The 21,477-nt window shown below is 64.2% G+C and overlaps 2 protein-coding genes across 3 annotated transcripts in view; both read right to left on the minus strand.

Annotated features, from left to right (window-relative positions):
* Positions 1-15,490, minus strand: part of CACNA1S (calcium voltage-gated channel subunit alpha1 S) — a 56,914-nt gene extending 41,424 nt beyond the window's left edge. For both annotated transcript variants that reach the window (XM_069545074.1, XM_069545073.1), the window contains exons 1-3: positions 15,141-15,490; positions 13,645-13,750; positions 598-737 (exon numbers count right to left, since the gene is read on the minus strand). In XM_069545074.1, the coding sequence (XP_069401175.1) occupies positions 598-737; positions 13,645-13,750; positions 15,141-15,292 (398 nt within the window). In that variant the 5' untranslated portion in view covers positions 15,293-15,490. The remainder of the gene's footprint in view (positions 1-597; positions 738-13,644; positions 13,751-15,140) is intronic.
* A 559-nt stretch (positions 15,491-16,049) lies between these two features.
* On the minus strand, positions 16,050-17,216 carry ASCL5 (achaete-scute family bHLH transcription factor 5). Its single transcript, XM_069545075.1, has one exon. It carries the CDS (start codon positions 17,214-17,216, stop codon positions 16,692-16,694), a length of 525 nt encoding a protein of 174 aa, XP_069401176.1. The 3' UTR covers positions 16,050-16,691.
* Between the last annotated feature and the right edge of the window lie 4,261 nt (positions 17,217-21,477).

Below are 21,477 nucleotides of genomic sequence, written 5' to 3' on the forward strand. Positions count from 1 at the left end.
TTTGTGGTATCCGCCCCGGTCTGTGGCTTCTTGTCGTGGCGGCCCAAGCGGACTCGTGTGCTTCCTGCGTGCTCAGTCCCTTCAGTCGTGTCTGACCCTTTGTGGCCCCGTGGACTGTGCACCAGGAGGGCACAAGGCTCCTCTGTCCATGAGATTCTCCAGGCAAGAACACTGGAGCGGCTTGTCATGTCCTCCTCCTCCAGGGGATCTTCCTGACCCAGAGACCGAACATGCATCTCAGGTCTCCTGCATTGGCAGGCGGGTTCTCTACCGCCAGCGCCACCTGGGAACCCCACGCAGACTCCTGCAGGTTACCAAATGTCCGTTCTCGTGAACTCAAGAGACACGTGCTCCACACAGGTCCGTGGAGAGATGGTAATGAAGGCTGAGAAATTCATGAACGTCCAGGAACTGCTGGGTCCTGGAAGCAGGCACACGTTTCCAGCCGTGTGTGCAGAAAGCAAGCAGGCTGGCAGTGCCAGCTGGGGAGGGTGTGACTGGCTGGTGCCCCCACTGCCCCCACCCTGCTCATCGCTGTACCCGCCTCTGGGCCCTGGGGTCCCGCCAGGCTCAGCCCCGAACCCCAGCCTCTCTCACCCCAGGAAGACGATGATGAAGTCCAGCACGTTCCAGCCGCTGCGCAGGTAGGCGTCCTGGTGGAACAGGAAGCCGTAGGCGATGATCTTCATGGCGGCCTCGATGGAGAAGACGATGAGGAAGAAGTATTCCAGCTTCTCCTGCGGGGCGAGGGGGTCACATCAGGGCTCAGCCGCCTCGGGACTCCTGCCCCTGCTACCCTACCACCTGGCTCCCTCCCTCCCGCAGGGCCCCTCCCCAGGGGGCCGCACCAGGCCCTGGGGCCGCCTCTGACGTCCTCTGTTCCTCTTCCCGCTCTGTCTTCTGAGCGTATCCCCAGCTGCAAAAGCCACAGCTATTTCTACCTGGTTCCATTCCTGTCTTACTCACTAAAATATAGGCGATGTTGATTTTTTGCTCTTTTATTTTTTGGCCACGCTGCCTTGTGGAATCTTGGTTCAAGGACCAGAGACCAAAATGACGACCCCTGCAGTGGAAGGGCAGAGTCAACCTCTGGGGCACCAGGGAAGTTCCTCTTTTTTCAAAAAATGACTCTGCATCTCCAGGCTAGAATGGAATGAATGGATGAACAGGCTGGACAGCCACCGGATGAAGGCCCCATGTGGCTCCTCTGTGGGCGTCTTCTCCCTCATCCCGAGGACTCATGGGAGGAGGGTTGGGGAGCACTCACTAGGGTTCCAGGGGGGCCTTCCAGGCTGGTCAGAGCCTTCCCTTTCATCCACTTTCTGTGACCCCCTCCACCCAGCCCATGTGCTCACATCCAAAGCTGACAGGCACCACTTGGCGGGCACAAGCGCCATCACGCAGGGTGGGGGCATTGCGGGGTCACTGCCGTGGCGGGGGCCCCAGAGTTCAGGGGCTAAGGCTCCTGGCTCAGCCCCCACCGCCCAGCCCCCAACTGAAGGGGGGCTCCTCTGGGCCTCTCCAGACCCCGCCCCACCCACACCCTGGCCCAGTCACCCCTCCCTGTCCCCGGGTCTAGGAGGCAGCTATTTCCAAAGTAGCAGCTCACCCTGTCAGGGCTCCAGGCTGACACCACTGTCTTCTGAGCCAGGGTTCAGAGCTCTGTACCCGCCCCCGCCCCATGCCTCCCATAGGCTCGACTCCTGGACGGCCCTGCACGAGGAGGCCTGAGCCCTACCACCCACACCTGTGTCCCCACGGGTCACCTGCCCCCGCCTGGCCAGCACCCGGCAGAGCCATTGGTGCGTTAGGGCCACCCGGTTAGCGGCTCGGACAAGAATTCACTTTTACTTCCAAAAGGGTAGGCTTGGGAGGCAAGGTCCCCAACAGCTCCTTCACACGGATCCGGTCTCAGAGACCTCCGCGTTTAGTATTTAGAGAGTTTTCCTAAAAGCACAGGTTCCCTTCTGTCCAGAGGGGAAAACTGAGGCACATGTGGGCTAAACCTGCTTTCCCTAACGGGCCCTTTATTTCTTCCACCAGCTTGTAAGCCCAAAGCTTTCTCCTTCTTCCAGAAAATGGCACGGTAGGACTGGAAGGTAAGGCTGCATCCTACTGAAGGGCTTGTGTAGGGCCTGTGCTTGAGCTAAGTAAGGCAGCCGGGAACTGGGGCCATGGCCCTGGTGAGGGGTCACTGTCCAGGGGCCATCCCACGGCTCCCTGCGAGGGTGGGGGCGGCACAGCAGAGCTGAGGGGGATGGGGGTCCCGTCCCCTGCAGGGCAGGCCACTGGGAGTCTGGCAGCCCGAGGGGGCAGAAGGAGCAGTGAGTGAAGTCAAGTCAGCATTTAAACGCTCCAGCGGCTGCTGCCCCAGGGGCAGAAGTGGGCTTAGCGGAAGGAAAACAGGGCCCAGAATAGCTGCAGAGCTCACAGGCCAGGCGGCCGGCCACACACCGGCAAGGGAGGGGGGCGCCTGCACCTGCCCCTGCCCATCCTGCTTCTGCTTGGCCACCAGGGAGCTTGTCGAGGCCACGGGTCATTCAGGGTCTGCTGCTGTTAGCTCCGGCCCAACCCTGACGTGCGTGGAGTTACCGAGCTCTGCGTGGGCACCTGTGTGTACATGTGTCCCGCCGAGGCAGGGGGCTGGGCCCCTTCCTCCGCCACAGGAACGGGGTCACGTGGAGTCACCGCAGGCCCCCGGCCCTGGCTCTCTCCCTGCTGCTCACTAAGCGCCACCCTGGAGGCCATCTGAAGGCCGCGGTGGCCAGCCTTCCTGGAGCTCCCTGGCTGCCTGCTCGCCCCGTGCCCCCTTCCCTTCGGCTGTGCCTGTGTCCCCCTGCACCGCCCCGCTGGTTCTCACGGAGCCGTGGCCCGCGGTCCTGTCCGGGGGCGGCCAGGGCTGGGCTCCATGTGTCCCGCCTCTACCTGAACGCCCCTCTCCAGATCCCGCTCCTCCACACGGTCCTGGCTAGGCCGATGGCACCAACTTGCTCAGTGGGACTCCCACCTGGCTCTCTCTGGACGCCTCCCACTGCTCTGCCCTGGGCCCCAGCACCTACCATGTCCAAACCTTTCTGCACCCTAACGTTTTCTGACCCGCCTGCCCCCAAACTCACACAACCTCTGCCCCCACACCTTCTAGGCCCATACGACCCCTGGACACCCCCCACGTGACATCCAGGCCCCTGGATCTCCCGCTGTCCCTGCCCCTCTGCCTGCATCCCCGGGCCCCTCAGCCCAGCAGACCTCACACCCGCCAACAGCCCTCTGAGCTCCCAGGGTGAGCTCCTCCCATGTGTCCTTCCGTCCCCGCAAACATGGGGCGCTCTTCACCACCCCTCCCCCAGCTGCAGCACTGAGACCACACGTGGGGTCCCGAAGCTTGGGGCTGCCCGTGGTTTCTCTGCCGCCAAACAGAAGAGGCAGTGGTCCCCATCAGCAATGGGATTGGGGAGCGGGCAAAGGTCACCTTAGGTGGCGTCCCTGAGTCTCTGCTGGTGGGGCGTGAGGGAAGGTTTCATGGCAGGATTCCACCCCCACCCCCACGCCAGGCACGGCTCCCCTGACATCACCTTGCTGTTGCTCTGCCGGGACTGTCCTTCTGAGAGAGCCCCACGACCGCACCCTTCTCTCTTTGGGACCCCAGCTCCAGCGTCATCGCTGGGGCCCAGGACCCCTCCTTCCCTCCCCCCGCTATCTTCATCCCAAGGTTGGGGTGTTTGTCAGCAGCTGACCCCGCTGGCCACGCCCCGTCTCGTCCTTCCTGACCGTCCACCCGCCTCACTGTACAGCCTGGAGCTGCTGCCTCGTCCCCTGCGTCCAGCACCGGCGTGGGCATCGGTGTCCCCAGCGCTGGCCCTTGGTCCCCGCCTGCGGTGGGCGCCATGAAGGCTCCAGAAGCGGCCTTTGGGAACTGTCAGAGCAACATGTACAACCCCCAGGCACGCGGGCAGGTCACAGGCCAAGGTGGGCTCACGGAAGCCACGTGGCGAGCCCCGGGGCCAGCCTGCACAGCTCAGCGCTGACTAGGTCCGCGGGGGAGGAGCACCCGTCAGACCACAGAGGACGCGACACTCCAGCCACAGACAGCTCTGGCCTCATAGGTCGTCCGCAAAGCTCCATGCTGGAGCACGTGGGACCGCCTGGCACACAGGAGGGCCTCAAGGAACGTTTGCTGAATGAATACACAGCAGAAAATCCCATCTCTGATGCCACATGCCTCAGAGGCCTCGCCATCTCCGTTTCTGAGAGGGGACGCTGGACCCCAGGCTCTGACACCCACACAGGGAGACAGTGCCCACCCCAGAGCCCTGGCACTGCCTGGGTGAGCACCATGAGCCTGTCTGACCAGGAGCTGAGACCAGCTCCCTGCAACGTGTGCTGAGTCGCTCCAGTCACGTCCGACTCTGTGCGACCCCATGGACTGCAGCCTGCGAGGCTCCTCTGTCCACGGGATTCTCCAGGCAGGAGCACTGGAGCAGACTGCCATGCCCTCCTCCAGGGCATCTTTCTGACCCGGGGGTCTAACCTGGCTTTCCAGTATTGCAGGCAGATTCTTCCACTGAGCCCCCAGAGAAACCCCTGCAAGGAAGGGCCTTAACTAGCAAACATCCCTCCGCAGACAGGCTGCTCACTGGGGCTCCAGAACTAGTGTTGGCTGGAGGCAGGCCTGCTCTGTGACCCTGACTCCCCTGCTCCTGGGGGCGTTGCAGCCAGACCCCCTTAAGCCCTGGGCTGAGAACAGCGGGGCTCAGACCGCACCCCATCCTGCTGCTGCCTCTGTCTCCAGGGGTCAGTCATCCTGGCTCGACTCTCTGTGCCCTGAGGCCCTGGGCTCCGTGGGGAGATGGGGGTGGGGCGGGGCTCCCTCCGGAGGTCCGCAGGCCTCGGTCCCCCTGTCTGAGCACACTGGGGCCTTCAGGACAGTGGGCCTGGACACCAGCATCCCTGACGCCAGCGGCCCCTTGGAGGGCTCTGGGCCCTGCAGGGTCCACAGAAAGGCCCCACAGGCTGGTTCCGGGGCAGGGTGATGAAGCCGGGAAGCTCCAGTCACAGTTTCGAAGGCGGCAGGTCCTCTCCAACCCCTAGGCCTGAGGCTCCTGCCTTAGGGCCCAGGCGCTGTGACCTGTTCAGACACAAATCTTGCTGGGGTGGGCCTGGAGCGTTCCGCTTTTCCACTCACGGTTGTTCACTGTTAGGACCATCTGCGTCAACGGGCCGGAGCGGGTTTGGCTGAGAGAGGGAGCCTGTGTGCAGGGGGTGCCGTGGGGTCTCACGGCCGTGCTCGGAGCAGGCCCCCGGGTGCTGCTGCTCCAAGATGCTCCCCACCCCCGGTCCTCCCCGTTCTGCTCCCCAAGCAGACCCTGGGCCCGCTGCCCCGGGAGATGTAGGGGGCAGGTCGGGAGGTTTGTCTCCTAAAGCCCCCCACCCCAGTGTGTGGGAGGGCTTGAAGTGGGGGGCCATCTCCCCAGCAAAACAGAGCCTCAGCCCAGGGTTTGGAGGTTCGAGAGCCTGCTTCCTCACAGCTCCCTGAGCTGGGGCAGGGTCTGAGGGCACCGGGGGACCCCTGAGACCGCAAGGGGCAGCCCTGCCAAGGACTCCTGCTTCCTGAACTGCCCGCAGGGACAGCAGACAGTGGCCCGGGGAACCACGTGTCTAGAACGCTGTGGCCGCGAGGGTGGATGGGGCTGCCGGGCGCCGCCTGAGACCGGGGCCGGGCCACGGAGTGAGTGAGCGGAGACCAAGCACGGTCCAGTTCTGTCCATCCTAGAGGGGTGGGCGTAGGGCCCAGGCGAGGCTGGTTTCTGGGAGCAAAGGGGGAGCCTCTTGGGCACCCCTACTCTGCAGCTTCTCCTGCGTGGACGTGAGGGAGGTAGGGGCGAGGCCCTGGCCCACCTGCCCTGGTTTAGCCCCCGGTGTCCTGGGGAGCTGGCCTGCGGCCTGAGGTGCCAGTGCCCGGGAATGCAGGCCCTGGGGTGTGTCTGCAGGACCCCTCAGCCTCCAGGCTGGGAGGAGGGCCCGCTGGCGGGAGGGCAGTAGCTGCGTTCATCCTGACGCACCCTCCCGGCATGGACGAGACCTGAGCCTGTCCCCACTCCCTGGCCTCTGCTTCCCTTCACAGGAGGAGAACCAGCTCCCGCGGGGCCCGCGCTGGGTAGGGGGTCAGGAGTGTGTCCAGAGGGGGGTGGCAGGGCGGAGGGCCGCAGGGGGGAGCCGCTCACCTGGGGGGGCAAGAAAGCGAGGCACCCACGTCATGGGCAGGAAATGGGGCCTGGGCCGGCGTGCTGACAGCCGCGCTGCGTCACTGAGCTGGTGCGCCAGGCCCTCCTGTAGTCACACACACACACACGTGCACACACGCACGCACACGTGCATGCACACAGAGACACGTGCACACACAGACACACGCACAGAGACACACGCACACGCATGCACACGCATGTACGCACACGCGCACAGACACAGACACACACTCACGTCATCCTCACAGGGGCCTGGAAAGGCAGCACTCCTACCCCCACCGAACGGATGAGGAAACCAAAGCACAGAGGGGTTAAGTAATTTCTCCAGGATCACACAGCGGCCGACTGGCAGGGCCGTGATGAGAACCCAGGCCCCATGACCTCAACCACCACGTCATGCTGGGAGGGGAGAAAATTGTTCCTCAGGGCTTGGCGGTGGGCTGGGAACACAAGGAGGGGACAGAGAGGGGAGGCGACAGCCACCTCCTCAGCCACCCCCGTGTGGCCGGACAGACACGTTCCCCCGACAGCTCTGGAGGACGGGGAATCCACCCCCGCCCCCAGCTGGGGCTCACAGACTGCAGGGAGCTGCACCAGAGCCAGACCGGGGCGGGGGCGGCAGGCGCTGCAGCTGCCTGAGGCCTGGGCTCCGCCGGGCCCTCGGGGCCAACATCTTGGGCCAGGCGTGCAGGGCAGCTCCGACTCTGTCCACCCACCTCTCGGTGCCGACGCAGCACCTGGGCTGAGAGGGGCACGGAGGAGCGTGGGGAACTCTGAGACCCCGGTGGGAGAGGGCAGGCATTTCGCCAGACCCCTGAGCAGTGGCCCGGGCTTGGACCCCTGTGCCCGGCTGGCCCGGGGTCTTTGACAGGCAAGGCCAGTGTGGGCCGCTTCCTGGGGAGGTGGGGTGGGCCGAGCGGCAGCGGGCGCATTCCGGACCCTATAAAAAGACGGCAATCCGAGCCCAGGAATGTCAGGGGCCCGACGGCCGGCAGGCTCAGGGTAGGGGTGGGGAGGGCCAGCCCCTCAGCCCCCTGGCTGCCCCAGGCCAGCCTGACCAGCGTCAGCAAATCCTCCCGACCTCGGAAGTCAGCACCGGGCCCTTGCTGGACCCTCTGCTAGCAGGCCTGGCCGAGGGGTCTGCCGGGGCCTCCACCCTGCCTCTCCTGCAGGTGGGCGGCTCTTGGTCGGCAGGAGGGGGCGGTCCTGTGCACTGGGGGCAGCGGAGCAGACCCCTGGCCTCTGCCCTATAGATGTGAGCAGTACGCTCAGGACGTATGCTCAGGACACACGCCCGGGACACACTTGGGACACACGCCTGGGGTACATGCTCGGGACACACGCCTGGGGTACACGCTAGGGACACACCTGGGACGCACACTCGGGACACACAGGACACACACCCAAGATACACGCTCAGGACACATGTCTAGGACGCATGCTTACACAAGCTCAGGACGCACTCTCAGGAGACACACCCAGGACACATGCCCAGGACACATGCTTACGCTCAGGACACACGTTCCCCCCAGCCTCTAGACTGTCACTGAGAGCCCCTCCCCTTCCTACCCTGGAAACCACTGACCTGGGGCTGTCCCTCTGACTCTCAGGATTCTGCCCAGTAGGAGCACAGACTCCTGCCTGATAGAGACCGTCCCTGCTGGACACTCACTGTAGGACGCCAGCCCGCTGGGCGTCTCATCCGGCAACCCTAGCCTGTCATGTTTTCTCCGGGGTCGTAGCTTCTGGGTCTCTCTGCGTTGAATCAGCCTATGACCTGTGTTCCTTCTCTGTTTTAATCAGAGTCATGTCTTTACCCTCTGCTTGTGGACGCGGTGACAGATAAGCAGCTAAAGCACTGTTTCCAGCCTGCCCCAGAACTGGTCACTCCGGCACTGCCACCGCTGATTTTCCGCGTGGGTCCCTTGCTCTGGCCCCGGCTGCATGGAGATGCTCCCAAAGGTTTCCCTTCATTAATTCAGTCCGGGGTCCCCCCTGGGGCAGGGCCCCTTCAGGCTTCAGGGAGCAGGTGGGCCTTAGAGCGGTGGAGCTGACCTCCTGGGGTCCTGGGCTGCGGCCGGCGCCCTGGGTCCTAGTTGGGCTTCCGCCCCTCTGCCCTCCCACTGGCCCCAGGATGGCTCAGGGTCTATTCTGCCCTCCTGCTTCCCTGACACACACTGGCCTGTGTGAGCGGCGTCCGCCGCCTGCACTAGGCTGGGGGTCCCCTGGCACAGGCAGTGTGGGTCAGTCCTGCAGGCACACAGCAGCCTGCCTGCCCTCTGGGGGCTGTGGATGTGGGGCCGGATCTCCGAGCTTCCTCCCTGGCCTGCGTGGCAGCAACTCCACAGTCTAGAGAGAGGGGTCCTGGGGAGGCGCCAGGAGCTGCTGTCCTGGACGGCCCCTCCTCCAGCCCCGCCCGGGACCACTCCCTGGGGAAGCAGAGACCTCCTGCGTCCCCTTCTGATGAGGAGGGAGCCACGCCCAGCGCCCAACCAGGTTTGCTGCAGAGCCCACTGGACGGGCACTGTGCCTCAGTTTACTCGTCTATAAAACTGTGCTGCCCTGTGGGGCCATGGTGGGCATTCAGGGCAGTGAGGCCCTGCGCATGTCAGAGCAGTGCCCGGCACAGGGCAGGTGCCCAACGGATGACGACCAGGACGAAGATGGTGATGATGGCATTCGGGTGGAGGCCAGAAAAGCCGTCCAGATAAATCAGATGTTGGAAGAAGAAAAGGGTTAAGGAGGTCGGACACAGATGGCGGGTGGGGGGACGAGGAAGACCTTGTCTGAGATAATCCTTTGGTCATCGATTCGACCTTTGAGACCAGAACAACCCGGGCCTCTGTGACTGGGGCTCTGCGGCCGGGAAGCCCCACAGGGGTGCTGAGGCTCAGCACAGTGAGGGCTCCTGTGCTGATAGACGAGGTGGCACAACCTGCAGGTCTCGACTCAGGCAGAGCCTTCTCGGAAGTTTACGGCGCTAACCCCTTTTACAGGTGAGGGCGCACAGTAGCGCAGCAACTCGCCCGAGATCACACAGCTGCAGCCCCAGGGCCCCTCTCTGAGCCACCATCTGCGTCTCCCGCCTGCCTGAGGCAGGGCCCACATCCCCCTGCTGGCTGGGGCGCCGTCACAGTGGTCGGGACGCGGGCACCGACCCCGCCTTCACGGGTCTCGGACCACGGCGTCTCCCCAGGCCTCCTGGCCGTCTCTGGGCCTCGGCCTCCCCTGCCGCTCTGACCCAGGGCTTCCCCCTGACGAAGCGTCACGGGGGCCCCCAGATCAGCCTGTCAGCCTGGCTGAGAGCTGGTGGGTGGGGCCGGAGTGGCTCCCGGAGGGGCCCCAGCCTCCCGGGTGGGGGTGTGCTCGTTCTCAGAACAGGTGTCAGGGCTCGCCCCCGAGTGAGGGGCCAGCTGCCCGGGGCTGCACGAGGCCCGCCCCCACCAGCCTGCAGTCGCCCGGAGTCGGGGAGCCTCTGTGGCCCAGGGACGGGGCGCGTGCGGGCCTGGCCCAGGCCAGCACCGTTGAAGGTGCTGGGACACCTTCCTGCCACCGCGCTCCCCCTGGCAGCCTCTCCTGGTGGGCTACGGCCTGTTTAATGTTGGCGGGTGCAGACCCGCCCAGGCACCCCCCCACCCCATGACCCGCTGTGCCCCGGCCTGAGCTGGGTGTGGAACTGGGCGTCCCCCTGCGCACAGGCCCACTGCTTCCGCCTGACGGGGACAGGCCTCCCCCAGGGCTATGCTGAGCACTGGAGGGTGGGGGACTGGACCTTGCCGGGCACCACTGAGCGGGCCACGGCACAGGCAGCCCTGGCTGGGGACAGCTGTCCGGACACACCGCATGGCGCATGGGCATAAACCTGACCCTCCCAGGACCTCGGACAGGTCCTGCCAGGGGGCCCAGGGCCCCAGAGGTCGGGGCCTGAGCTGAGAGTCTGCCCTTAGAGGCAGGGAAGGCGGGGAGGTGGCAGAAAGCGGGACCGTGAGTGAGCCACTGCCCCCAGCCGGGACCCACTCACAAAGCAGAGACGAGACGGTGAGAGATTTGCTGCCACCACCGCTGCCGAGCGTTGTCCCGAGCACGGCGCCCGCCCGAGCAGGCCACCCTCCGGGACGCCGCCTCTGCGCTCCCGGCCCAGGCCAGACCTGCCACCCTCTGGGGCCTCCCTCACCCCATGGCTCACCCAGGTTTTCCTCCAGGACAGCGTGCTCGCGGCCCCCGACCCTGCGCGCCTCCTGTTCCTTTACTGCTCGCCTGAGGCACTGGACTGACCTCTGTGCAGATGGGACTCTGGTTCACAAGGCCAACCCCCGTGGGTGCCGGGGACGAGCACTCGACAGTGTTTGTTAAATGAACAAGAGAGTGAACAGTGGTCCAGGCGCCTCCCTTCTCCCAACCATGGCTCTGCTGGAAGGCTGGGGGTGGGAGACGGGAGTTCTCTGGCCTTCCTCAGGTTCTTGTAAGGCAGCCAATCGTGGGAAGAAGAGAAAAAGACCCCTGATCCCTCCCCATTGCTCTGCCCACCCTCACTTCCCTTTCGCCATTTTTTGGGGACGATAAACACATAATGGACAAGGGGGAGGCGGGAGACCTCAGCCGTGTGAGCGGGGAGCCGTGTGAGCCGTGTGAGCTGTATGAGCTGTGTGAGCCGTGTGAGCGGGAAGCCGTGTGAGCCATGGGAGCGGGGAGCCGGCCGTGTGAGCCGTGTGAGCTGTATGAGCCGTGTGAGCTGTATGAGCTGTGTGAGCCGTGTGACCCGTGGGAGCCGTGTGAGTCGTGTGAGCTGTATGAGCCGTGTGAGTGGGGAACCGTATGAGCCGTGTGACCCGTGGGAGCCGTGGGAGCTGTATGAGCCGTGTGAGCGGGGAGCCATGTGAGTGGGGAGCCGTGTGAGCCGTGTGAGCTGTATGAGCCGTGTGAGCCGTGTGAGCCGTGTGAGTTGGGAACTGTATGAGCCGTGTGAGCTGTATGAGCCGTGTGAGCCGTGTGACCCGTGGGAGCCGTGGGAGCCGTGGGAGCATGGAGCCGTGTGAGCTATATGAGCTGTATGAGCCGTGTGAGTGGGGAACCGTATGAGCCGTGTGACCCATGGGAGCCATGGGAGCCGTGGGAGCCGTGTGAGTGGGGAGCCGTGTGAGCCGTGTGAGCCGTGTGAGCCGTATGAGCCGTGTGAGTGGGGAGCCGTGTGAGCCGTGGGAGCCGTGTGAACCGTGGGAGCTGCGGGAGCGGGAGCCGGCCTCAGCGTCCCCCCCGACCCGGGCCCTCACAGTGGGGGTCCCTCACGGACGCGCAGCAGCCGGTCCAGCTCCAACCCTCGCCGTGGCGGTGGCTGTCTGGGAAGGCTTCCCGCGTGGTCCTGCCCAGGGGCGTGCATTGCCTCATCTCTGCAGCCGCTCTCACTCAGCCCACAGCACTGTCTGGACTTTTTGAGGGGGCTGCTTTGTTTCAAGATGGAAGGCAACGTGCCTGCTAAGATCTCTGATACTCTCCGGAGGATGGAGTGCTTTTCCAAAGCTGTCAACCTTTAAGGGAGTTGAAATGGAACCAACGCCCCCAGACAGGAACCCCTGAAGGGCGGGGTGCACGCAGGGCATAGAGAAGGGACCTGTCCTGGGACCCGGGCTCCGAGGAGTGCCTCCCCACACCTGCCTCCCCCACGTCGGATCCCACGCTCTGCATTTTTCCAATTATAGCCAAGCACACACTTAGACCCCCAGCTTCTCCCCAACTCGAGATAGATGGATCCCAGGGAAAGCAGCGCCACACAGAGGCACAGACAGCGCTGCCCTTCCAGGCCCTGGACACATGCGGCCGGCTTCCTCCTGCCCTCCCTGCAGAGTTAGTGCCCGGAACGCCTGCTGACATGAAGGGGTGCACCGCCCTGTCCCCCGGGAGCCTGGGTGGTAGGTGCCCAGGGCCACGGCCTCCAGTGGCTTTCCAGGAGCCTCCGGGTTGTTGCCACGTTGGCAGCACAGTGATCCAGTCAAGGCTGAAAGTCAGAGCACGAGTCAGACTCTCTGGGAAGACAGACATGTGGGGGGACCCTGGGCAGGGAACGCAGACCCCCCGGGTCTCAGTCTCCTCGTCTCATAAAGGGTCTAACGGCCTCACGGGGGAGGAACGAGACAATAAAGCAAAATGTTCACGCAGAGCCGGCACTTGGGCAACGTTGGGCGTTGGACTATGATCTGGCTTTCGGTAAGTCCATCTTTTATCCTCTCCAAGCCTCCGTTTTCTCATCACAAACAGACTGAGGCAGGGAGGAGCAAGACAACCTGACCCAGGAAACCCCCTCCAGCTGCGGCATTCCCTGGCCTGTGGACGTGTTGTGGGTGCTGGGCCGAAGGGAGCGTGGTGCTGACATAAACTCCTGCAGAAAAGCAAGCTCCACAGAAGCGCGTTTCTTCCAAGTCACACCCAGGGAAGGGAGATCAGCATTCAGCCCCGTCACTGGCCTCACTAAGCCTCAGTCTCTGCATCTGCAGAACGGGACTGGCTTAGGGGCTGTGGTGCGGAGGACACAGCCCACTCTCACACGGTGCTCAGCAGTGAGTCCTGCGGCCACAGGGGTGGAGCCAGAACCAAGGCCACCTCCAAAGCTGACTGAGGCCCTTCGTAACCTTTGCCAAAGCCCCCTGATCATCACTAACGAGCTTCCTGACTCCAAATTAGGCCAAAACGCTGACCCCGTGCTCACCCTATAGCACTCTGACCAACCGTGCGTGCGCGCGAGCTAAGTTGACTCAGTTTCGTCTGACTCTTTGTGGCTCAAAGACTGTAGCCAACCAGGCCCTTCCGTCCATGGGATTCTCCAGGCGAGATACTGGAGCGGGTTGCCATGCCCTCCTCCAAGGGGAGCTTCCCCACCCAGGGATGGACCCATGTCCCTTACAGCTCCTGCTTTGGGAGGTGGGTTTTTCACCCCTAGTGCCACCTGGGAAGTCCACCCAACCAATCACCCAGCAGCAACCTGCCAGCAGGAATTTTCTTTGTCTTGAGGCTATAAAAACTGGCTTCTAAACCAGGAAAGCGCTGCCTCTCTCCGGCCTGTTAGGAGGTCAGCCCGCTGAGCTCGCAGGGCCCCCGTTTTCTCTGATCTTTGTTCTTAGCAAACTCATTCCCTTCTGAAATGCTCCCAAGTCTGGACATTCCTTTCCAGCCCCTGCTTGGATTGCCTCAGCACTTAGCACGGAGCTGGCACAGCGGGTACTTGCTCAGTGCTGGCTGCTGATATGACGGAATCCAGCCCAGCCAGGTTTCCCTGCGGAGCTCAGAGCCGCTCAGCCCGCCCTGCAAGTCTCGGGGACAGGGGTCTCTACCCTCCCAGGGGGGTGGGGGTGAAGCTCCAGCATCCCCCCCTGGGCAGCAGGCCAGCAGAGGCGGGACCACACTCTCTTACCAGGCCGAGGTTCAGCCTGTTGTTGTCGTCTTCCGGCATGGGCAGGTACACGGCCAGGGCCACGCAGTTGGCAAAGATGGTGAGTAGGATGATGGTCTCGAAGGGTCTGCGGCGGAGTCAAGGAGAGAGTGAGGCGCGGGACTTGCGGGTGGAGCAGAGTGCACGGGGGGGGGGTTCTCTGTGGACACCGAGGCCCAGCGACGGGCCCACATCGCACTTCTGCTCCTGGCGGGGGTGCGGGCGGGGACCCTCCTCCTTCAGGGGGTTGACTGAGAAGTTCAGGGACCTCGAGGCACTGGCTCCCGTATGGGGCTACTCAGTTCCAACGCTCAGGGAGTCTTGAGTCCCATCTCAGTCCCTACACCCCCACCTCTCGCCCGGCCACCCACCCCTCTGTCCCCTTGAAGGCGCTACAGTCAGACAGTCCTCCGGGCCTCGGAGGAGCAGCCAGGGAGGCTGGGCTGGTGCGAGCCAGGTGAGGCCCCTGGGGCAGGACGGGGAGCGGCTGTGCGCCCTGAAACCTGGCCTCTGTGGCCTGAGCAGGGGAGACTGCCCCGCGGCAGCTGCACCCCCAGGTCCCAGCACCCCCTGCGCATGGCGAGCCAGCTGCTTGCCAGAGGGCACCCCCAGGCTCCCTGGACTTGCTGGTGAGCAGTAGGGGCCCTGGGGGAGGCCGCCAGGGGAGGTGCGGGTGGTGGGGACTGAGGGGTGAAGATGGAGGAGCGGAGGTGTGCGTGAGCTGACAGCGGGGAAGCGCCCTGTGTCCACAGCTCACGGGTAGGCCCCGTGCCCTTTCCAGCCACTTTCCTTGGGTTTGGGGAGAGGTGGCCTCAGGGCAGAGGCCTGGAGAGGCGCCGGGAGACAGGAGAGAGGCCCTCGGCCCCCCAGACGGAACGGGCAGGGGGCCCCGGGGTGGGCACAGCAGTGTGGGGGCAGGCCCGGTCCCACCAGGCGCCCCGGTTCCGGGTTCTCTGCCCCTGCAGCTCCCTCACTCTCTATCTTCTAGGCAACAGCTGGTGGGAGCCCGGTCTTCCAAAGCCCCTCAGAAATATTCCGAATATTCCCAGCCGGTGCGCTCAGCACCCCCATGACAACAGCCTTCCCTCTGCCTCATGCCTGTCCCCCTGGCCCCAGCAAGCCGGGCATTTTCATCATTCTTCCTCCCGGAGCTGATGCCAGCGTGGAGGGGGTCACGTCCCTGTACCCAGGGCGTGCCGCCCAGCCGGGCCTGATGTCTGCACAGAGCTCGGTGCCCACCCCACGGCCTCCCAGCCCCGCCGGCCCCCGCCACCCCGTCCCATGTCAGGGCCTCCACGCCTTCCAGCACCTTCCAGAGGTGGCCTTGGGGCCCTGCACCTTGCCCCCAGCCCCCTGCGCCCGCGCCAGGGCCGCCTTTCCCAAAGCCCCCGGCTGCACCCCTGGGCCCCAGTGCCGGGCCCCCAGAGCCTGTGATCACTGAGCCCCCTCCTCCCCTCCGCACAGCCCCTGAAGGATACTTCCACTCGACGATGCTGATGCAGGCTTTCCGCACGGGGTTCTGGAGGGTCAAGCAGAACAAGGCCCGGGGCGGCCTGGGCAGGACCTCCGGGACGGGCTTCTTGGCCTGCTTCCTCCGCAGGCCCTCGTCCTGGGCTGGGGCCGGCTCCATGGCTCCCGCGGCCTCGGCCTGTCCTGCTCGCCTACCGCTGCCCTCTCCTCCCTGCGGCCCAGCGCCCCCGCCTCCTGGACTGGGCGGCTGAGCTGGGGCGCCTGCCCTGCTGAGCCAGCCGGGCGGGGCAGGATCACTCTCCCTGCTCCAGGGGTAAAATTAGCCTCCTCTGGCTCCCCGCTGGCCAGCCCCCGGCTCCACAGCCAGGCAGCTGTCACCCCTCCCCAGCCCAGCCGGCAGCATCCCGGTATGTCCCCAAGGAGGCAGGGGGAGGGTCACACACAGGCCCAGGCTGGAGCTGCGGACAGAGAGCTCAGGAAGTGATCTGGAGCCCCCAGACTCACTGAGCCCATGGAGGGACCACCGACACCAGCTCCTGGATGTCAAGATTAGTCCCCCTCCCCACCCCAAGACACCATCCGGAAAAGGTGCTGGGTGGCCCGGCTCAGTAGGAGTCCACAGCCCTCCCTCCCATCTCCACCCGCAGCCGTCTGGCCAAGACCCTCCACTCACACCCGCACGCCCCGGGGTGGGGGGCTCCTGGGTGTACACACCTTTGTTCCCCACCGCCCCTAACTGTGCAAGGGGCAGGTGTCTGCCCCTGGGACTCTGCCCCGGCAGGTACTGAGCTCTGCGTGAACGTCAGCTGAATGCATAAGCGAACAGAACACCCCACACCCCCCGCAGGCAAGTGCTCTGAGTGGAAGGAGACTGGGTCGCCAGGGAAAAGAGGTGGACAGTGACCCGGAACCACAGAGCCCAGCGTCTTTATTTAGCCCCTTGGTGCAAACACAGCACATACACCCACGCGGCCTGCATGCCACGGAGCGCAGGATGAGGGGAAGCAGTCCCCTCCCGACCTGGGAAAGGAAAAGGCCACACTGCAGGCTGGGGGCTGCGGGCTGGGAGCCTTGGGTCCTCCAGTAAGGAAGCCAGGGAGCAGCACGGGCCACACGACCTCCCCCGCCACCCCACCCTGGGCTGGGTGCAAGCTGCCTGGCCTGCAGCTCACCCTCTGGGTGTCCCTGGGATGCGGGCTGGCAAGCTCCCAAAGAGACGCTGGTGTCTGAGGCCATCTCCTGGAGAGTCCAGGCAAGGCCCGCCCATCAAAGCAGGCTTGCCTTCTGGGCTGCGCCTGTGGCCCGGGGTTTACAGATCAGGGCCGCAGTGGCCGGGTACACACCGGAACCTGGGCTTAGACCTGTTCCCGCGCGGGGCTGAGGCCAAGCCGGAGCCCGACTCCAGGGTGGCCTCTCTCGTGCCCGTGTCCGCCGGCTGTAAGGGCCGGGGCCGGGGCCGGGGTGGCGCTGGCGCAGGGAGGATGCGGTGGACCCCGTAGCGTCGGTCGGCGGGGACCCCGGGGACCCAGAGCCCCCGAGCCCGGGCGGCCGCAGCCTGCTCAGTGGCTGCACTCCTCCGACTCGCCGCAGGAGGGCTCGGCCGAGCCGGGCGCCAGGGAGGGCGCTGCCCGGGGCTCGCGGGGCGCGGCGCCGTCGGGGGCGGCGCTCAGCAGCTCCTGCAGGTGCCTGATGTAGCGGATGGCGGCGCGCAGCGTCTCCACCTTGCTGAGCCGCTTCTCGGCCAGGGCGCCGGGCAGGTGGCCGCGGAGGCGCGCGTAGCCCTCGTTGACGCAGCGGACGCGCTGGCGCTCGCGCTCATTGCGCTTCTGGATGAAGGCGGGCTCGAAGGGGTAGTCGCAGGCGCCCAGGGCGCCAGGGAAGGGCGCGCCCGGGAAGGCGGCCGCGTACGCGTCGCAGTAGGGCGGCCCAGCGGAGCCCGGGTAGAGCAGGAAGGGCACGGTGCCCAGGGGCTCGGCGCCGGCCGGGGGCGCCGGCCGCGGAGGGGGCCCGATGCCCAGAGGCAAGCGCCCGGGGGCCGCTGCGGGCCGGCGGGCCGCCAGAGCCCGGCAGGGGTCGTCGTTCATGGTGCCGTGCGGAGCCGCACCGAGCGAGCCCCGAGTCGCCCCGGCTCGGGTCTGCGCGCCCTACGCGCGCGGCGAGTCACATCGCCGGCCGCGGCTCGGGGCGCACGGACTGGTCAGCGCTTCTTTCTGCTCTCGGGGGAAGCTCCGAGGTCCCCCTAAGGCGCGCCATCGCGGCGGACTGGGCGGCCGCGCAGAGGCGGGATCCCGGGCCGGGCGCGGGCCTTCCAGGGGCGCAGCCCGGTGGCTCCGGCGGCCCTGCGCTGGGCTCTTGGTCCTCGCCGCCCTCGGGGACCGTGGCCTGCTGCCTGGAGTGCGCCGTGCCGCAGAGGCTCCCGGGGAACCGTCTCTAAAGAGGAGAGTGGACATGCCAGTTAGAAAAAGGCTTTCTTTCGGGGCTCTTTTGTGGCCCCCCTCACCCCCGCGAGCCTCCAAAGCAGTTGTAAGCATCAGGGCGGAGGCGGTGGGCTGCTGAAGACACTTGCGGAGCAGGGTTTGGACCCCGTTCACCCTTTCTTGCTGGGGTGACCTCTCTGAGCCACGGTTTCCAGTAGGGAGAGATTTAAAGCATCCTTCCCAGGAGAATAACGCTGCATAAGGACCAATTAGGAAAAGAAATACACCCAAAGACACCTCCTCCAGGGCCTGCCTTATAAAAGTGCCCAGCGATGTCCTCTCCGTTGAGAGTGAGGGGCCTGGTCACTCCCACCTGCGGGGCCTCACACCTGGAGGCCCCCAGCCTGGGGGAGGGTTGGGGAGCTGGGGGAGGGGGAGAAGGGGGGCATGAGCCGGCTCCGGCCCCCCGGGTTTGTCCCTCCTGCCTCCGGGTGCGCAGAGCCTGTCAGCCCAGTCTGCACGGGTAAGTGCTTGCTGAATAGCTGACAGCGTGGATGAGACAGGAAGCTGGGCTGGTCGCGGGACTAAGTTACACACAGCCTTTCCCAGACTCCGGGACGCTGTTGCTTTAGAAATGATTGGCCTGGGCTGCATTTAGGGGCTACCACCCCCTCCCTAGCCCCCTCACCCGCGGTTATCAGATCCCACTCTGTCATCACTGACCCACCCTCTCCCTGTGTGTCTGCGTGCCCCGCCGGTACCCTCTGCCCCGTCACAGGCTCTGTTATTGTGCCCTACCCACTGGAGACCTCAGGGTCCCGCCACCCCCGGGGGCAGTGATGGGGCAGCAGGGGCCAGAAGCTGGGCCAGGCCTTCTGTGTGACAGAGGGCTGGCTCTGTCCCCAGCCGGGGACGCGGCTCAGACCCCCGAGAGGCCCCCGCACCTTCTCATCACTCCCTCCTCCAGCTCCCAGGCTGGGCCCGGCTAGCTCCACTCTCTGCAGAGGGTCTCTGGGGAGTCAACAGTCCCCTAAGCACCTGCTCTCGAAAGAGCATATGAGGCTTTGGGACAAAACCACACACCCCTTCCCTGCTCCATGGCCTCCAAGGGACCCCCTTGGGAGAGAAGTTTCCAAGGGATGGTTCCAGACAGTCTCTTCCAAGCAGCCCCTTCGCTCCATCAGGACCAGTCTCCCCTGACACTCCGCCTGCTCCTGACCTCACCCCTCGGCTGACAGAGACCCGGCCGGTCGTGGCCCCTTTGCTTCCCAGTCCTGCCTGTGCTGACTGTCTGAATTCTCCAGCCCCCGACACGGGTGATCGAGGCTGTGCGCTCTGAGTCTTCAGCCAGACAGTAAGCTGCCAGAGGGCAGGGACTCTCTCATTCTTAGCTAGTGCCCCTTGGTCCCTTGCCAGTGCTGGCGTGGAAGGGGTGCTCAGAATTATCTGCAATCAGTCCTCTTGTTTTATGAAAATACGAGATCCAGACTGTCCTCTCCCATGTGATCCCTGCCTATTCAAATTCAACTTATTTGAATATAATTTGGTAGAGGTCAGAAATTTATGTACATCTACATGCGAAGAGTTGACTCATTGGAAAAGACTCTGATGCTGGGAGGGATTGGGGGCAGGAGGAGAAGGGGACGACAGAGGATGAGATGGCTGGATGGCATCACGGACTCGATGGACATGAGTCTGAGTGAACTCCGGGAGTTGGTGATGGACAGGGAGGCCTGGTGTGCTCCAGTCCATGTGATCGAAAAGAGCTGGACACGACTGAGCGACTGAACTGACGGACTGATAACGTGGCAGTGAGCTCAGGTGAGGCCACGGCTGCAGGTGAACTGTGGCCTGTGTTTCCCTCTGTGGAAGGCTCTGTCCTGGCGAGGGGCAGAAGGCTGCAGGATGTGGGTTATCCTCAAGAGGGCGTCTGTGATGGGACTGCCCTGGGAACTGGGATGGAGCCGTGCACAAAGCACGCACTGAAATAGTAGCAATAACAGCTGCCAGTATTACCCTCGATGTGCACGGCTTAGCGCTGAGTGCTCTAAGTGAAGCGTCACTTTTACTCCTACGCCAGTCTTCCGAGGTGGTGGTCCAGTTGCTAAGTCCTGTGTCCTGCTCTCACAACCTCAAGGACTGTGGCCCTCCAGGACCCCTCTGTCCATGGGATTCTCCAGGCAAGAATACTGGAGTGGTTGCCTTTCTCTTCTCTAGGGGATCTTCCCCACCCAGGGATGGAGCTCAGGTCTCCTGCATTGCAGGCAGATGCTTTACTGGCTGAGCCACCAGGGACGCTTATTTCATCCGGTTTAGAGGTGAGCAAGGCAAGGCTCATACAGGTGAAGTGACTTACCCAAGGTTCCACAGTCAGGGATCTCGTGAACTGTCACCCCTATCCGTCTCCCCCCACCCCAGCTCCCCCTCTATTTCTCCTAGAGTTTCCCATTGCAATCAAAAGTTCAGAAGGGTGGTGCTGACCTGACACGGGGCTGTTACTAATCTGTGCTTCCTGTTGCAGGGGCTGTTCTACTGAAGGTTCAGGTGAGGGTGCTGTTTGACCTCCTGCCAGGTGAGAGTGGTGCCAGAGGTCCCCAGGTGGTCCTGGGAAGATAATGCCCCTTGAGGATGCTCTAAGGAGGATGGTACCTGGAGCCGTACCCCCGGGAACCCGGTGAGAAGGCCCTTGCCTGAGCTTAAGAACTCCAGAACGGGGCTCCTCCTCCATCCTCAGAACCCCAGCGGGATCTGAACGGCGGCTGGGGACCAGTCCTTGGCCTCTGCTCCCTGACTGGGCAGGACCAGTGTCAACAGCGACACTGTGTGGCGGTGAGGAGCAATAGCAGCTCCAGTTTGCTGAAATTCAAGGTCAGGAACCCACTAGGACTGCCCCGACCTGAGTTCCCCAGGACTTTTGGAAAATTCAGCTTAAGGGAGGATCCCCGAGAAGAACCACGAGGTTTTCCATTAACCTCCCAGAGGGGGTGGGTCAGCTCACATCAGTTACCTGTTCATTACATACAGATACAGAAAAGATGGATCATTAAACACATTTTGGATTTTGAACAAAAAAGCTGCAGATTGTGTCAGCATGAATCAACTTACTAGCTAAGAGCATGCTTCTGAGATAGTGTGTGTGGGGCTGTCCCCGCCCACGAGGCGCTGGTGGCTAGGGCTTGAAGCCACACTCTCCACCCTTCTAGGGACCTGGCTCCTCGCGGGCAGGGCTCCTTGGGGTCCTGAGCTCCCTTCCCGCGTCCCCGCCGCTCGCAATTCTGCAGCAGGTGCATTTGCCTCCCCCATTAGCTTCTTGTCTGCATCCTGCCAGAGGCTCTCACTGCCCACCGCCACCCCCCGCCCACGGCGCATCGTCTCAGCTCCTTGTTGACGGCTTCCGGAGCACGGCCTGCCCACCAGGGTCCTCACTCTCCGAGGCGTCCACTGTTGCCTGGCCCCCACCCCCTTCCCCCAGCCTCTGCTCTTACTTTCCTGTCAGGAAGCACAGGACTTGGAGAGACAGCATGCGTGGGCTTTGCCTCCAGCGAAGGTGTCTGCCGAGGGCTCTCCCCAGAGTGCTCCGCGGTCAGACACTTTGAGAAATGAGCCCCTTCATCCTGTCCTGGAGACGCGTCCCAGAGAAAGGCCGGCGGTGGAGAGCTGCTTGCCTTTAACCCAGAGACCCCCAGTGGGCCTCTCAAACCCCCAGTGGGCCTTCACCAGGCTCTGTTCAGGGTGATACGTGAGGACCTTCTTAGTGTCCTGGAGGCCGCTAGAGAGCCCTCTGCTTGGAGCCCCTCCTGACATGGCCCCCGGACTCAGGCTGTGAACAGTAAGTGCAAGAACTCGCCTTCGCTTCATCTTTGACACGCACAGTACCTGCTGCAGAGGTGTTTGCTGGTCGTCATGGGTAGCCCTGGGGAGGGATGAG

Source organism: Ovis canadensis, chromosome 12 (genome assembly GCF_042477335.2).
Source record: "Ovis canadensis isolate MfBH-ARS-UI-01 breed Bighorn chromosome 12, ARS-UI_OviCan_v2, whole genome shotgun sequence".
NCBI lineage: Eukaryota > Metazoa > Chordata > Mammalia > Artiodactyla > Bovidae > Ovis > Ovis canadensis.

Bases quoted from the DNA above. Each gene is read 5' to 3' on its own strand.
- ASCL5 (XM_069545075.1), bottom strand. From the start codon at position 17,216: ATGAACGACGACCCCTGCCGGGCTCTGGCGGCCCGCCGGCCCGCAGCG.